This window comes from Leuciscus leuciscus (assembly GCF_965113295.1).
Source record: "Leuciscus leuciscus genome assembly, chromosome: 6".
NCBI lineage: Eukaryota > Metazoa > Chordata > Actinopteri > Cypriniformes > Leuciscidae > Leuciscus > Leuciscus leuciscus.
The window spans coordinates 2,043,937-2,060,814 of NC_138730.1; the positions used below are offsets into that span (position 1 = coordinate 2,043,937).

At 46.4% G+C, this 16,878-nt stretch overlaps 1 protein-coding gene across 2 annotated transcripts in view; it reads right to left on the bottom strand.

Annotated features, from left to right (window-relative positions):
- The window catches only part of LOC309501906 (uncharacterized protein), a 482,458-nt gene that overhangs the window by 137,913 nt on the left and 327,667 nt on the right, over window positions 1–16,878 (bottom strand). For both annotated transcript variants that reach the window (XM_082174162.1, XM_082174161.1), the window contains 3 exons: window positions 11,494–11,667; window positions 5,844–6,017; window positions 5,272–5,445 (listed from right to left, as the gene is read on the bottom strand). In XM_082174162.1, coding sequence (XP_082030288.1) covers window positions 5,272–5,445; window positions 5,844–6,017; window positions 11,494–11,667 — 522 coding nt within the window. The remainder of the gene's footprint in view (window positions 1–5,271; window positions 5,446–5,843; window positions 6,018–11,493; window positions 11,668–16,878) is intronic.

Genomic DNA, 16,878 nt, shown 5'->3' on the forward strand with positions numbered 1-16,878 from the left:
GTAGGAACCTTGGGCACATATCCGAACCGGGGTCTCAATATAACATGAGACAGGCCAGGCCCGAACTCTAGGCACGATTCGTCGACCGAAAAAGCCTGCAGATCTCCTACCCTCTTGAAGGAAGCCAATGCTAACAGTAGCGCTGTCTTAATGGACAGGATATTAAGCTCGACTGTCAGCAAAGGCTCAAAGGGAGGACTTTGAAGCGCTCTAAGCACTAAAGTCAAGTCCCAAGAGGGTACAGGGTGCAAATCGCGAGGTGGATTTAACCTCCTAGCACCCTTGAGGAATCTGATGACCAGGTCGTGCTTCCCCACGGACTTATCATCAACTACATCGTGATGTGCGGATATTGCAGCAACATACACTTTGAGGGTGGAGGGAGACAGCCTTCGCTCCAAGCCCTCTTGTAGGAAGGAGAGCACAACTCTGATCGGGCAAGTTCGTGGGTTCTCCCCGTGGGAAGAACACCAGCCGACGAACAGGTTCCACTTCAGAGCATAGAGGCGCCTCGTAGAGGGGGCTCTAGCTGAAGAGATGGTATCTACCACTGCCTGTGGCAGGCCATCTAGAACCTCCGCGTCCCGTCCAGGGACCAGACATGGAGTTTCCAAAGGTCTGGACGCGGGTGCACTAGGGTGCCCCTTCTCTGAGAAAGTAGGTCCCTCCTCAGAGGAATCGGCCAAGGAGGGGCTGTCGCGAGGAGCATGAGTTCTGGGAACCAAGTCCGGGTTGGCCAATACGGGGCCACCAAAAGGACCTGCTCCTCGTCCTCCCTGACCTTGCACAGTGTCTGTGCAAGAAGGCTCACTGGGGGAAACGCATATTTGCGTAGATCCCGGGGCCAGCTGTGTGCCAGGGCATCCGTGCCGAGAGTTCCCTCGGTCAGGGAGTAATACCACTGGCAATGGGTCGTGTCCGGAGAGGCAAACAGGTCTACCTGTGCGGCTCCGAAGATTCGCCAAATCAGCTGAACCACCTGGGGATGGAGTCGCCATTCTCCCGGAAGGGGGGACCGACGTGAAAGCTCGTCGGCCACACGATTGAGCTCCCCGGGGACATGAACGGCACGAAGCGACCTCAGATGCTTCTGACTCCACAGGAGGAGGTGGGAGGCGAGTCGCGACATACGACGGGAGCGTAGACCACCTTGTCGGTTGATGTACGCAACGGTCGCAGTGCTGTCCGTACGGACCAATACATGCTTGTGTTTGAGAAGGCCCTTGAGGCGACACAAGGCCAAGCGTACTGCTTGCAACTCTAGGCAGTTGATGTGCCAATGCAGCTGGGGCCCCGTCCACAGACCCGAGACTGCATGCCCTTTGTACGTGGCCCCCCAGCCCTTGGCAGAAGCATCTGTGAAAACCACAGCATGCCTGGAAACCTGGACTAGGGGCACTCCGGCCCGTAGAAACCCAGGATCCGACCAAGGGGTGAAGGTTTGGCGACAGTGCGGGGTGACTTTGACCCGGAACGTGCCGCTCTGCCACGCCCACCTCGGGACTCGATCGCGAAGCCAGTGCTGGAGCGGTCTCATATGCAACAGACCGAGCGGCGTTACTGCGGCTGCGGCTGCCATATGCCCCAGGAGCCTCTGAAACTGTTTCAGTGGGACCGCTGACTTGCCTTGAAAAAACTTGAGGCAGTTGAGCACTGACTGGACGCGTTCTTCCGTAAGGCGCGCAGTCTGGGCGACCGAGTCCAGTTCCATACCGAGATAAGAGATCCTCTGCACAGGGGAGAGTTTGCTCTTGTCCCAGTTGACCCGAAGCCTCAACTGACTGAGGTGCCGGAGCACCATGTCCCTGTGATCGCACAACACATCCCGCGAGTGCGCCAGAATGAGCCAGTCGTCGAGATAGTTGAGAATGCGAACGCCTTGCTCTCTCATGGGAACAATGGCCGCCTCCGCGACTTTCGTGAAGACACGGGGCGACAGGGCCAGCCCGAAGGGTAGGACCTTGTACTGATATGCTCGACCCTCGAAAGCAAACCGAAGAAATGGTCTGTGTCGGGGAAGAATCGAGACATGAAAGTACGCGTCCTTCAGGTCGATCGCTGCAAACCAATCCTGGGGACGGATGCATTCGAAAATGCGTTTCTGCGTGAGCATCTTGAACGGGAGCTTGTGCAGGGCCCGATTCAATACACGCAGGTCCAGGATTGGCCGTAACCCACCGCCTTTCTTGGGTACAATGAAGTAAGGGCTGTAAAACCCTGACCTCATATCGGCTGGAGGGACCGGCTCGATCGCGTCCTTCGCCAGCAGGGCGTCGATCTCTTTCCGCAAGACAGGAGCATCCACTGGACGCACACGGGTGAAGTGGATGCCCCTGAACTTGGGAGGCCGGCGTGCAAACTGAATTGCATAGCCGAGCCGGATGGTGCGAATGAGCCAGTGCGACGGCCTCGGGAGCGCTAGCCAGGCTCCGAGAAACTGCCGCAACGAGCCCACCCGCACCGCCGGCGTACCCGCGGAGGGGCAGCGAGGCGGAAGGCAGGGACACGGCTCCGGTGGCATTGTAGCGGCCGAGAGCGGGGTCTGGGTGTGTACTTGGACAACACCTACCTGCTTCCGCCGGGGGACAGACGGCAGAGAAGACCCGAGAGTGTTCTGCTGCGGGCTGTCGCCTGGCGAGGGAAGGGGGGGAGACAAGGAGCAAGGCCCGAGGGCGGCTGCTGGTCTCGCCACCTTCCCGCCCAGCGGCAGACAGGAGTGGCGTGACCGAGGTGGCGCCACTGCTATCTGAGAGCTGGGGAGAGGGGACTGAGAGTGGCGAGACCCAAGGGTGGCGCACACTGCCGTCCCACTCTCTAACGGGAGAGACTGCTTGTTCAGCAGTCCCAACCGTGAATGACCCAGAGGAGGAAGAAATTGCTCTTTTATTGAAGTTTTGGGTACCACCGACCGGCTGGTCGGCGGCGGAACAGAAAAAACCAACATAGGATTCTCCACCCGGCCCTCCTCCGGGGGAAGGAGGGGAGCAGAGGCCCCCTCCTGTAGAGCAGCTCTTCGGTCCTCTGGGTCGCCCGTCTCAGGAACGCCTCTTCCCTTTGGTCTTCTTCTTGGGGGTCGGAGGCGGCTGAGCGGGCGGGGGAGCCCTCTTGCGACCTGAACCCCGCCTCCTGGGGTTGGACTGCTGCCCAGGAGGAGGAGCGGAAGCGGCCGCAGGAGGGCGCCCTCGGCGACGAGCAGACTGAGGTTCTTCGGCCGCAGAAGACGGACCAGCAGCATTCCGTCTCCTGGGCAGGACATGCCGAAGCGCCTCAGACTGCTTCTGGGCGGCGGAGAACTCTTGGGCGAAGTCCCCCACCGCGTCGCCGAAAAGGCCCCCTCGGGATATGGGGGCATTCAGAAATCTAGCTTTCTCTGAATCCCGCATATCCGCGAGGGTAAGCCAAAGGTGGCGCTCCTGGACCACCAAAGTGGACATCGCCCGTCCCAGAGAACGTGCGGTGACTTTCGTCGCCCGGAGGGCGAAGTCCGTCGCCACACGCAGCTCCTGCAGCACCCCTGGGTCGGGACCACCCTGCTGCATGTCATGAAGCGCTTTGGCCTGGTGAACCTGAAGCAGCGCCATGGCATGCAGGGCGGAAGCGGCTTCTCCACACGCCGTGTAGGCCTTCTCGGTCAGACCGGAGGAGAACCTACAGGCGCGGGAGGGGAGTGAAGGGGCACCCCGCCAAGTGGAAGCGGTCTTCGGACACAATTGCATCGCAACCGACCGCTCCACTGGGGGGATTCCCTCGTATCCCTTCACCGCCCCACCATCCAGAGTGGTGAGGGAGGAGGAGTGAGTCGGTCTGTGTCTGGCAGTCAGGGGTGCCGTCCACGACTTCGTCAACTCCTCATGCACCTCCGGGAAGAATGGGACCGGAGCGGGACGCTGAGAACCAGCGCGGCCCGCCCCGATACACCAATCATCGAGCCGCGAAGGCTCGGGACACGGTGGAGGGTTCCACACGAGCCCGACCTTCGCGGCCGCCCGGGCAAGCATAGCGGCCATCTCAGGATCCGGCTCGGGCGCGGCCACCACACCCGAAGGGGGTAGACCCGCCGATTCGTCACCAGAGGATGACCGCTCTCCCTCCGATGCAGCGATAGACATCGCATCTTCAGGTGGCGCTCCGAAGGAGACTACCGGAACCGCACGGGGCGGCTCCAGCGGCTCCAACGGGGGCACCGATGGCAGCGGCGCTACTGAGGAGTGGGAACCTCGTGAGGATCTTTCACCTGGCGAGATATTCCGCACTGTAACCCTCATACGCTCACCAACAGCCACAGCCGAAGTAGTCGCCTGCTGGACTGAACCAGCAGACGAACTAGATCGGGTGTAGACTGAAGGGACACCTTCAGCAACTTTCCGCTGAAGGATACTTAGTCTTGAGCGGAGTGCCGCCAGAGTCATGTTCCCACAATGAGAACATGACTCGTTCACAAATGCTGCCTCTGCGTGCGCTAAGCCCAAGCACGAGACACAGTATCTGTGACCATCACCCTGAGACAGAAGTCTACCGCATCCAGAAACACACGGGCGAGATGACATCTTTGTCACGTAGACAAAGGCGCAGGTCGCCCGCAAAAGCTCTTTCAGGAAAGAGAGAGAACCTCTCTTCCAAGTGCCGAAGCACACAGGGACCCACCGCGGCCACACACGGGGAAACTGCAAGCCCGTGTGGGCACTCAATACCAGCCGTGAAAACGGCTTTTTTTTTTTTTTATAAGCACAGCTGGTAGAAAGCGGCGATCGCTGAAGAGGCTGTAACACCGGCACCAAAGAGGACTCTTCCTGAAGAGAGACTCGTTGAAAAAACTCAAAGAAAACTTCTCAGGCGGAAACAGCAGCAGACAATGCAATCCTGTTCGGCTCCGAGGCGATAAGCATTGCGCAATGTTTACTTCCGCCTTTTATACCCGCGCTGGTAGGCGGGCCGCGGAATGCAAATATTGCATGCCAATTCAGTTTCTCTTTCATTGGCTCGTTGTTAACTCTCTCGAAGGCAATTGGCTCCCTAGCGTGATCCCAATTCGTCAGGGGAACTCCCCCGACGAGGCGTCGGAGTTCCCTGCTGACGAAAGGGAACTCTTTATTCTGTAAAGTCACATCATCTTCATAAGCAAATAAAAGAGAGAGAGGAAGAGAGATCTTCATCTTTATTTCACCAGATCACAAAATACTAAGTTTGTACAAATACAATGTTAAAGTTTTTTAGTTTAAACTGTTGAAGTGATTTTAAGCATTTTGATTCTTGTATGTGAATGTGACTGACCTCAATCTCTCCAGTTTACAGTGTGAATCCTTCAGTACGGCACATAAGTGCTTCACTCCAGAGTTTCCTAGTTTATTCCAGCTCAGGTTCAGCTCTCTCAGGTGTGACGGGTTTGATTTCAGAGCTGAAGTCAGGATGAGACTCTGTTTCTCTGTAATACTGCAGTCATTCAGACTGAAGACAGAGAAATAACAATAGTTCACATCTGTGATGATCATCTTATTGAAGAGCTACAGCAGCATTTAGTTTCCAGTAGTCTGTTTTAAAACCCAGTCACACTAGTTCTGTGTGCTGGAAGACAGTGTTTCTTCTCTTTCATTTTTAACTATTTATTTGACATCTCTTCTTTATTCTCTGTTGAAAAGGCATATTTCTGCATGTACACAATCAGTACATTGTATCAAATGCTGGAAATTAAACAATTACTAACTAGATAAAAACACATAAAAATGTGAGCAATAGGGAAAACACAGAAAGTGCACTGCTATAAACAATGAAACATAAGCCCTGTTGTCTTCAAATAAATAAACTTCAGTCACACTGTAATTGCTGTACAGTATAATGATACTAACTGTAGTTTATCCAGCTTGAATTGTGGGTTCATCAGTAGATCACTGAGGGTTTTCACTCCAGAGTCTCCTAGTTTATTTCCACTCAGGTCCAGCTCTCTCAGGTGTGACAGGTTTGATTTCAGAGCTGAAGTCACATCAGAACAACCTTCATCTGTCATATCACAGTATCTTAACCTATATTAACAGAGAGAGAGAAGAAAAAAAGAGAAGAAAAGAAAACGTCTCCGGTTACTATCGTAACCTCGGTTCCCTGAGAGGCTGGAACGAGACATTACGTCACTGACGTATATGGGAACTCCCTTCCTTCTCCGTTTTCACTGAAATCTTATAGGCTAACGCCAGCTGGAGACAGCTGGCCAATTGACGCGAAACATGCAAATGCTGACTGGACCGCGGGCAGTATAAATAGCATGGGCGCGACAATTACGTCAGAATCAAGACTGAACGCTAGCACAGCTGATCAAACGGCGAGCACGGCGGCTGACGTAATGTCTCGTTCCCGCCTCTCAGGGAACCGAGGTTACGATAGTAACCGGAGACGTTCCCTTTCAAGGCGGTCACTTCGACATTACGTCACTGACGTATATGGGAACTGTATAGAATCCCGCCGTGAGCGCAGTGAAGATAAGCCCAGAACGGGGTCAAGCTACACTCCCACGAGAGACAACAGTTCTAAGCCAGCAGCGCCGCTAGGAGCACTCGAAACTGATAGGCGAAACTAGACCAAGAACGTCTGCTCCGACCTTACCAAGTTGCATATCCAATGCAATGAAGCGAAGACTGCACCGGAGAGGGCAGCACAACACCATAAGCACTCGAGCACAAGAGTTAACACAGTGTCGACGGCAATAGCGGTGACAGCTGCATAACCTTATAGCCATACACAGAGTTAACAGGAATTGAAAACTACTGCGTAATGCGGAAACAGCTATGTAACATTATAGTCATAACACAGAGTTAGCAGCAATGGTAACTCTGCATAATGCAGACTACTGCACAGCTGGTGGTAACAGTTCATGAGTACATTAATAAAACTCACCGAACCCACGACGCTATAGGCAGTGCATCAAACTTGAAACCCTAGCGAACGTGTTCTGAGAAGACAGCCAGCATACCTAAATCCCATAGGCATAGCCAACATTGAAAGCGTCGAATTCAGTGAGAAGTCTCAGTATAAACAGCACGTCCCTAGTACCATCCATCAAGCACACAAACAGCTGGTCAGACTGCTGCCTAGTGATCCACGTACATCCGCAAAGCCCTTACAGGGCCAACAGCACTCTGAGCATCGGCATCATGCGAGGCTGACGGCTCAGCAGATAAGGTGGGCAGGGATCAATCTGTGCTCTGAACGGTGTAAGCGACTTCGGAACGCAGCTTGGTATCGGACGGAGAGTGACGCTGCAGTCACCAGGTCCGAGACAATGCAACATCATTCGCTTAGAATGAGCGTAGGTCTCCAACGTGCTTCACTGGGGCGAGAGCAGGTGAATTAAGGCCATCTCAAGAGAGCTCCCAACACTTGATAGTGTAAGTGTCTTGCTCAACTATGGACCCAGCAGCGGACACACAAGAAGGTTTCACAGCTTGGGGATGATAGGCTAGTAAGGGGGTCACGAGGAACTGACACTCCCTTGTAGAACATAGCCAATGTTCTAAGCCGATGCACAGAAGTGCAAACCAACACATAACTGAATGTACATAAACACAGTGCTAGTGGCCGTAGCGACAACAACTGTGAATATACGCAGTTAGATAATATCCCCATAATAGCATAGCACCTCAGTAAGTACACAAACACAGTCGTAGCCGTAGCTACAACTGTGAGTAAACGAGTTAACACACAATAGCCAGTTGCACTGAAGGAAACGGGGCAACATAACAGCGTAGCCCATGTACGTAACAGCATCGGTCGCTGTAGAGCGTCCATGTATGAACAAACGCAGCGTAAGTCGCCGTAGCGACAGAAACTGTGTAGAGACAGAACTGAGATGTACAGTTAGATCAGGATGGCTAGCTGCAACAAGGAAATGGGGCAGCATTACCGCATAACACATCCGTGTACGTACCTACATCCAGAAACTGTGAACATGCACGGTTAGATTAGGATAGCTAGTTTTGCACTGAAGGAAACAGGGCAACAAATAGCAAAAACACGTCCTTGTACGTACATAAGTGCAGTGTAGTCGCCGTAGCGACAGAACTGTGAATATGCACAGTAGATAGGATAGCTGGTTGTTGCACTGAAGGATAGAGGGCAACATAACAGCATAACACATCAGTGTGCACATTTTAAACATCTGTGTGTATAATGCAGCGCAAGTCGCTGAAGCGACCGAAACTGCATGAATATGCTCAGTTCAAACACAGTGGTCAGTTACGTTGAAGGGCAACATAACAGCATAACGCTTCAGTGTGTACACAGATGCAGCGCAAGTCGCCGTAGCGACGACTGAGACTATGCATAAGCATAGTTACATTTTGTGTACAAAAACCACAGCGTCAGAGGCATAGCGACATCGACTGTGAATACGTAGTTATCAGAATAGCCGGTTGCACTGAGGATACAGGGCAATATATAACGGCATAAATCATAGACACGTATATCAGTGTACATAACACAGCGTCAGTGGCATCGCACAACAACTGTGAATACACAGTAATCAGAGTAGCCAGTTGCACTGAAGGATACAGGGCAATATATAGCGGCGTAATCGTAACACATATCAGTGCGTAGTGTGTGCACAGCGTCAGTTGCATCGCACGACAACTGTGAATACGCACTGCGTAGTAATCAGAATAGCCATTTGCACTGAATGACACAGGGCAATATATAATGTCATAAATCATTACACATAACAGAGTACGTAACACAGCGTCAGTTGCATCGCACAACAACTGTGAATACGTAGTAATCAGAATAGCCATTTGCACTGAAGGATACAGGGCAATATACAACGGCAAAATTCATACACATAACAGTGTGTAGTGTGTACGTAAACACAGCGTCAGTTGCGTCGCACGACAACTGTGAATACGTACTGCGTAGTAATCAGAATAGCCATTTGCACTGAAGGATACAGGGCAATATACAACGGCAAAATTCATACACATATCAGTGTGTAGTGTGTACGTAAACACAGCGTCAGTTGCATCGCACGACAACTGTGAATACGCACTGCGTAGTAATCAGAATAGCCATTTGCACTGAATGACACAGGGCAATATATAATGGCATAAATCATTACACATAACAGAGTGCGGAGTGTACGTAACACAGCGTCAGTTGCATCGCGCAACAACTGTGAATACGTAGTAATCAGAATAGCCATTTGCACTGAAGGAACAGGGCAATATACAACGGCAAAATTCATACACATAACAGTGTGTAGTGTGTACGTAAACACAGCGTCAGTTGCGTCGCACGACAACTGTGAATACGTACTGCGTAGTAATCAGAATAGCCATTTGCACTGAAGGATACAGGGCAATATACAACGGCAAAATTCATACACATATCGGTGTGTAGTGTGTACGTAACACAGCGCAAGTTGCGTCGCGCAGCAACTGTGAATACGTACTGCGTAGTAATCAGAATAGCCATTTGCACTGAAAATACAGGGCAATATAAGTGGCATAAATCATACACATAACAGTGTGTAGTGTGTACGTAACGCAGCGTCAGTTGCATCGCGCAACAACTGTGAATACGTAGTAATCAGAATAGCCAGTTGCACTGCAGGAAACAGGGCAATATCGTGGCATAAGCATAATACACACAATCAGGTACATAAACACAGCGTCAGTGGCATCGCACAACAACTGTGAATACGTGGTAATCAGAATAGCCATTTGCACTGAAGGAAACAGGGCAATATAACGGCACAAATCATAGCACATATCAGTGTGCAGTGTGTACATAAACACAGCGTCAGTGGCGTAGCGACAACAACTGTGAATACGTAGTTAAATCAGAATGGCCATTTGCACTGAAGGATACAGGGCAATATAACGGCACAAATCATAGCACATATCAGTGTGCAGTGTGTACATAAACACAGCGTCAGTGGCGTAGCGACAACAACTGTGAATACGTAGTTAAATCAGAATGGCCAGTTGCACTGAAGGATACAGGGCAATATAACGGCACAAATCATAGCACATATCAGTGTGCAGTGTGTACATAAACACAGCGTCAGTGGCGTAGCGCCAACAACTGTGAATACGTAGTTAAATCAGAATGGCCAGTTGCACTGAAGGATACAGGGCAATATAACGGCACAAATCATAGCACATATCAGTGTGCAGTGTGTACATAAACACAGCGTCAGTGGCGTAGCGACAACAACTGTGAATACGTAGTTAAATCAGAATGGCCATTTGCACTTAAGGATACAGGGCAATATAACGGCACAAATCATAGCACATATCAGTGTGCAGTGTGCACATAAACACAGCGTCAGTGGCGTAGCGACAACAACTGTGAATACGTAGTTAAATCAGAATGGCCAGTTGCACTGAAGGATACAGGGCAATATAACGGCACAAATCATAGCACATATCAGTGTGCAGTGTGTACATAAACACAGCGTCAGTGGCGTAGCGACAACAACTGTGAATACGTAGTTAAATCAGAATGGCCAGTTGCACTGAAGGATACAGGGCAGCCTGACAACATAAGCTGTAAGCACATCAATGTTACGTAGGCCCAGCGTCAACAGCATAAGCGGTAACGACTGCGCAACCCCGTAGTCAAGACTGACTAGAAGGGGTAAACACTCACCGAATTGCGGTTGTGCACTTTTGTCAGAGTGGGGCGTCAAGAGACTCCTAGCATCCGCACTTTGCGCCTTTTAGACACGGAGCCATGGCCTTTGCCTCATCCCTCTAGACGCGCGTCTTTGCGCATGACTATCCATAGGACGTCGTGGAAGACGGAGTCTTTCTTGAAGTAGCCTGGCTGAGATACCGGGCTAAGTATCCTCCACAGAGCCTATCGCGTCGAGTCCTTCTAGCGAGCACGCGAAAAGGACCGGAGTGGCGACGGGCAGCGCTAACTCGTCTTTGGGCAGGAGAGGGCCCACCAGCGGCCTGCTGGCGGCAGTGGGCCTCATCCCCGCTGATGCCCGGGTTTAATCCCCTGAGGGCGCGCACTGTCCGGCACATTGCCTGTCGTCCGCGAGTGCGGCCTCGGTTGATCCTTGTTAGGGTAGAGCGAGTCAATAGGACCCGCACATATCTGGCATGTAGCAGCCATCGGATGCGGGGAGGAAACATGGTGAGTAACCTCTATTGCAACTTCCACGATGACTTCAGATAAGACTTCTAGCGTGAAGAAAGAGATTCTGACGTAATTGTCGCGCCCATGCTATTTATACTGCCCGCGGTCCAGTCAGCATTTGCATGTTTCGCGTCAATTGGCCAGCTGTCTCCAGCTGGCGTTAGCCTATAAGATTTCAGTGAAAACGGAGAAGGAAGGGAGTTCCCATATACGTCAGTGACGTAATGTCGAAGTGACCGCCTTGAAAGGGAACTCTTTAGTCTGTAAAGTCAAATCATCTTCATAAGCAAATAAAATGTTAAAGTGTTTTAGTTTAAACTGTTGAAGTGATTTTAAGCATTTTGATTCTTGTATGTGAATGTGACTGGCCTCAATCTCTCCAGTTTACAGTGTGAATCCTTCAGTACGGCACATAAGTGCTTCACTCCTGTGTTTCCTAGTTTATTCCTGCTCAGGTCCAGCTCTCTCAGGTGTGATGGGTTTGATTTCAGAGCTGAAGTCAGGTTGAGACTCTGTTTCTCTGTAATTCGGCATCTATGCAGACTGAAGACAGAAAGAGAAAATGACTCAGATCTATGACGATCAGCTAACGTGTTCATCTTCATCCAGCAGACTTTTGCTGACAAATAAACAGGGATATCAAGGTAAAGGTAACATGGAGAAAGACTACACATTGTTCATTTAAATATACTACCAACATTGTAACAAAACAAAGGTTGAAAGTGTTGATTTATTTATGTTAGTATACACATTCATTTCATTTAATCTTTAAAATTCTTTCATGTCAATGTTACCCTTGGTTTGGTCACTGGGTCAAATGTGTTTATGTCGGTTGTTTTCAGACACATTAGCTATGTTTCCATCAACACGTTTTTATCCGAATGATGAGATATCGAATGAAAAATGCCTTATTTTTTTAAAAAGGACACCATTAGGTCACTTGATGGAGTTTTTCGGTTCCTTGCCACTGTTGCCTTTGGCTTGCTCAGTTGGGAATATTTTGGGGATATTTAATTTAATTTTATCAATCAATAAATTCCTCTTGAAACAAACTTTGTTGTATTATTTAAATTTAATACTGTGAAGCTGCTTTGATGCAATCTGTATTGTGAAAAGCGCTATACAAATAAACTTGACTTGACTTGACTTGACTTATGGAAACAGTACAATTCGATTGAATTTCTTGAATATCGACTAAAATGAAATACGGTCGGTCTCATCGGATTTTATCTAGATCGATGTACGGTTTATGCGATAAACGCTGATGGAAATGTTATTTGCCGAATAAATAATGGATTGCGATTAAGTTTTAGGTCATTTTATGGGTACAACCCGCCACAAAAGAAGAAGTTTTAGTTAATTTCCGCCCAGTTTGCACCCATTATATACTGTCTGGTTTGCACACATGGCCGGTGTCAACAAAGTGGACAAACGAGGAGACGAGATACTTTTTGAATTTAATTTAACAGAAAAATAAAACGGCTATTAGGCTATAGCAAAAAATCTAAGAAATGCCATAATAGTCAAATAATGTCGCTATCAGCTGTCACATAAGCACCTAGAGTCCTGCAATGGGTTGGGTACCCGCATAAAAGTGGCTAAAACGGATGGATTGTGACATTCCTAAAATTCACAGGCGGGGATGCGGGCGGATAATGAACTCCTTGCGGGCGGGTAGCGGATGAAAAATATGTGCAATATTTGTATGTCTAAATTGCCATTACACACTCGCAAATATGTGTTTTGGGCATCCTTAAAAATATTCTTGTTTGCCGTTAAACGACCGATCCTGTCAATTTAGGACCGACCCAAATAATTTTTTCCCCCTTTTAGTCCGACCGACTGGCCGGTTGTAAACTTGCGTTAAGATCGATTTTTTTAAAAGATTTTTTTTTTTTACTCTTCAAACAACTAATACAAATGCAATAAAATAATATTAATTATATTTTAGAAGGCCTAAGTAGGCTATTGTGTAGGCTACGCTCTTTCTTTTAAATAAAAACCCGTCAATCCAGCAAAATAATATTCAATGATTGTAGGGCAGGCTAATAAGCCTATGTGTTGTAGCCCAGTCATTAAAAAACGATTTAGTTTCATATTCATGTTTAAATAAAATAATATATATATATATATATATATATATATATATTAAATTTCATGTTGATTATATGAAAAGTGAAAAAAGCATGAATAAGATAAGATGATCCCAAATATCGGGAGACAAATGGAGTGGGCAGACATGATTTTGACCACTTTATTAAGTTTGTTTTTGTAGAAAGACTTTCTTTAAAGTGAATTTCGTTTTGTATTAATTGTATCTTAATTTTAATCAATGTTTAATCAACCATTTTCCTGGATTTAATAAATAAGAGCTAAATATAGCAGGCAATAATCAGGACACGGAGAGGCGCCCGCGCGTGAACTGGAGGTAGCCTAGGCTACTTGAATGGCCCAAAACAAAGCGCACTTTAGCGCTCATTAGCCCATTCATGAGGCTATTGTGAAGTTGAGAGAGGTGCGAGATAAAAAATAAAGCACTTTAAATGGAATGATTTTAGCTTGTGTGCGATTTATCGCGGGCACGGGTCAGATCTGGTGCTGAACTTTGCGGGTACGGGCGGGGGCGGGTCTCCAAAAATGGACCCGTGCAGGACTCTGCACTATTACAACTTGTGCAGTATTGATCATTTGTTGGTAGATGGCGCAATCCATTTTGTCTAGCAAAACTTTGTTCGCAAATGTTTGCTTGAATGTTGTGCGATTCAGTGCGAAAATGAATGGAAACACCTTAAAATGTCTCAAATCAATTCGATATACCAATTTGATCACAAAACAGCATGTGACGTCATTACGCACAGGTTTTTATTCGCTTTAAAGCCGTTTGATGGAAACACACTTTCACCAGCTTTATTCGCATGATTTTTTTTTACCGAACTTCAGATAATTCGATTGACAAGTTGATGGAAACATGTCTACTTGCTAAAACTTTACAGTAAGGTTTCATTTGTTAACCCTCTGGAGTCTGAGCGTTTTTTTGGGCCCTGGGGGTGTTCTGACATGCTCTGACATTTGTGCTTTTTTCAGTTGCTTATAAACATATTAATGGCAAAGGAGTAAATTCACTCTATATAGCACAAACAGGACTACAATAATATGTGAGCCACATGTATGTACATGTTTTCATTTTTGAGAGAATAATGTTTATGCGTGGTTATCGAAAAAACTAAAAATTAAAGTTTTTGAAATAAGGCCACAAAACACATACTAAATATGTGGCAATAAGACTTTTGACTAATGGATGTCGTCGCCTATAGTTTTTTCTTCAAAATTATGTGAAAATAGTCTTGCTTTATCGTTCACATAAAACCATACATTGATTTAAATTGATGTAAAACAGGTTTTGCTTGGAAAGCCAATATGCGAGGGGGCGTGAACGAGGAGTGGTTTACACCTTAGAATACACCCACTCTGCATAATTAGCCATTCACTCAGGTGTGACACTGACTGAGCCACAATGCAAGGACAAAAGATATATTTAGAAGAAGACTTATATTGACCATTTAAGATTTTACATCTATCTTGTAAATATGTTTTGCTATTTTATTAAAACGGTTACAATTACAACAATAATTACAATTTCAACAATATTTCAAGTGTACTCTTTCTTTGTAAAAAAAATGATTATAGGCCTACATTTTATCTATGTATTCATTAGTTTGAATATAACCAACATTGGCACAGCTAACATCTTAGTTGATGACTTTATTTTTGACAAAAATAGTATTTTATATATAGAAATTGCTAAACAAAAGCTTATTTGATGTGGCAGTATATTCTACAGTAAAAACTGTACCCAAATCTAGTCAACAAAATGTTGTCTTTCATATTTCGTCTGACTGTAACGTTGTTTTCATGAAATATTAGGGCATATTGTTAATTTGCAGTTTAATACGTTGCTTATACAAATAGCCTATATTTTATTTCAACATTCAGTCGATGTTTACTTATCTCAGTATAGCAATGCAGTTTGCTAAAACATCATCATTCATTCACACAAGCGATTTCAATTTAAACTGTCTTTGCCAGCTGTGGTAAACAGCGCGCATCTCTGCCATTTATTCATTCATAAACAGAAACCCACGTGAAGAAATTCATGTGAGAAGGAAAAAACTTACAGTATTCCTCAGCTCGCTCCTCGATATACCCGCACTTCTGAGGGACATTTTCCATTAGTATTATTCCTCACAGCGCTGCAAGACGGTGTAAACAATGATTTAAATAAACTTGTGTGTTTTCTCGAGCTGATGGGGGCGTTCACAGGATTGCCTCAGCCATTTGCGTTTGAATAGCGCGCGCTCTCCGTGGGCGTGGCCGATTATAACGTAATGAGATGAGATGAGCTCGACTGGAATCGCTCTCTTTTAATACAGATTTCACAAGATGAGAATATTAGCTTTTTATATAAATTACTTCATTTAAAAGAAGAGAATTCAAGCTTCATGCCTGTGTGTCTGTATGCCTGTTTGACTGAGTATTCGCTGAGTTATTGTTCATTTTCGGACGCGTTTCAGAATGGACTTCACTGGCAGAGAGAAGGCAGAACTCGCTTCGTGTTTATTTTTCTTTATTTGGCAAAAAGCACAACACTTTGTTTTTATTGTGAGTATACACAAAAATAATACACATTTAACAGAATCGATTGATGTATGAAACTCCTATGGAAAATCAAAGTCAACAGAGTATTTATGAGTTTCTTTTACACTAATAAAAAAAAAGCGAGCTGGTATCGCCGGCGATACCGTAGACCTCAGGGGGTTAACATTAACTACATTAGTTAACATGAACCCATGATGGACAATACTATACAGCATTTAATAACCTTAACTTTAAACATTTACTAATACATTTTTAAATACAAAAGTTTTCTGTTAACATTAGCAAATCCCCTGTGAACTAACATGAACAAAGAATAATTGTATTAACTGATATGATCAGATTAAGGAATAAAAGTATTTCCTTAAACAGAAGACAATCAAACAAGTTTTGAAAAAGGTAGTTCATCTGCTTTAGTGCTGCACCGTGAGGCAGTGTCACGTCTGTTCTAGGTTTAGTTTAGTTTGTTTTTATGTCTTTTATTTTGTATAATTCTCACAGTCCTGCTCCTCATGTGATCTTGTCATGTCCTCCCCTGTTCATGTGTCATGTTCTGATTGGTTCCTTGTTTCATGTGTCACGTTTTCATTGGTTCATTGTGTTCAGGTGTTTCTTGTTTATTATTGTCTGTGTGTATATATAGCCCTCATGTTACCATTGTCTTCTGTCTGGCTTTGTTCCCTGTAACTGCTTTTGGTGATGTTCATGTTTCTCAGTCAAGTCTTTGTTTTTATGTATGTTGTTCATGTTTATATGAATAAAGCTGCACTTGTATTCAGTAATGATGGGAAAAACTAAGCTTTGCAAAGCTTTCAATTAATTAAACACATTTTTTCACAAAATGATTCACTGTTTCTAAGAGTTCCAAACACATATTGGCCAAAAACTCAGGCCAGACATGCATAAAAACACCTTCTACAAACCCATTGCAAATGTTTTATTAAAAGTAAAATTTATCAAATGCAATTAACTAATCATCTAATACAATTAAATATCAACTGTCTGTTTAATGTGTGGTCTTTTATCAATGTTCAGTGCTTGTTTTATTTTATGGATGGCTCAGCTAAACAGGTCAATAAGAGACTATTAATCCCCTGAGGT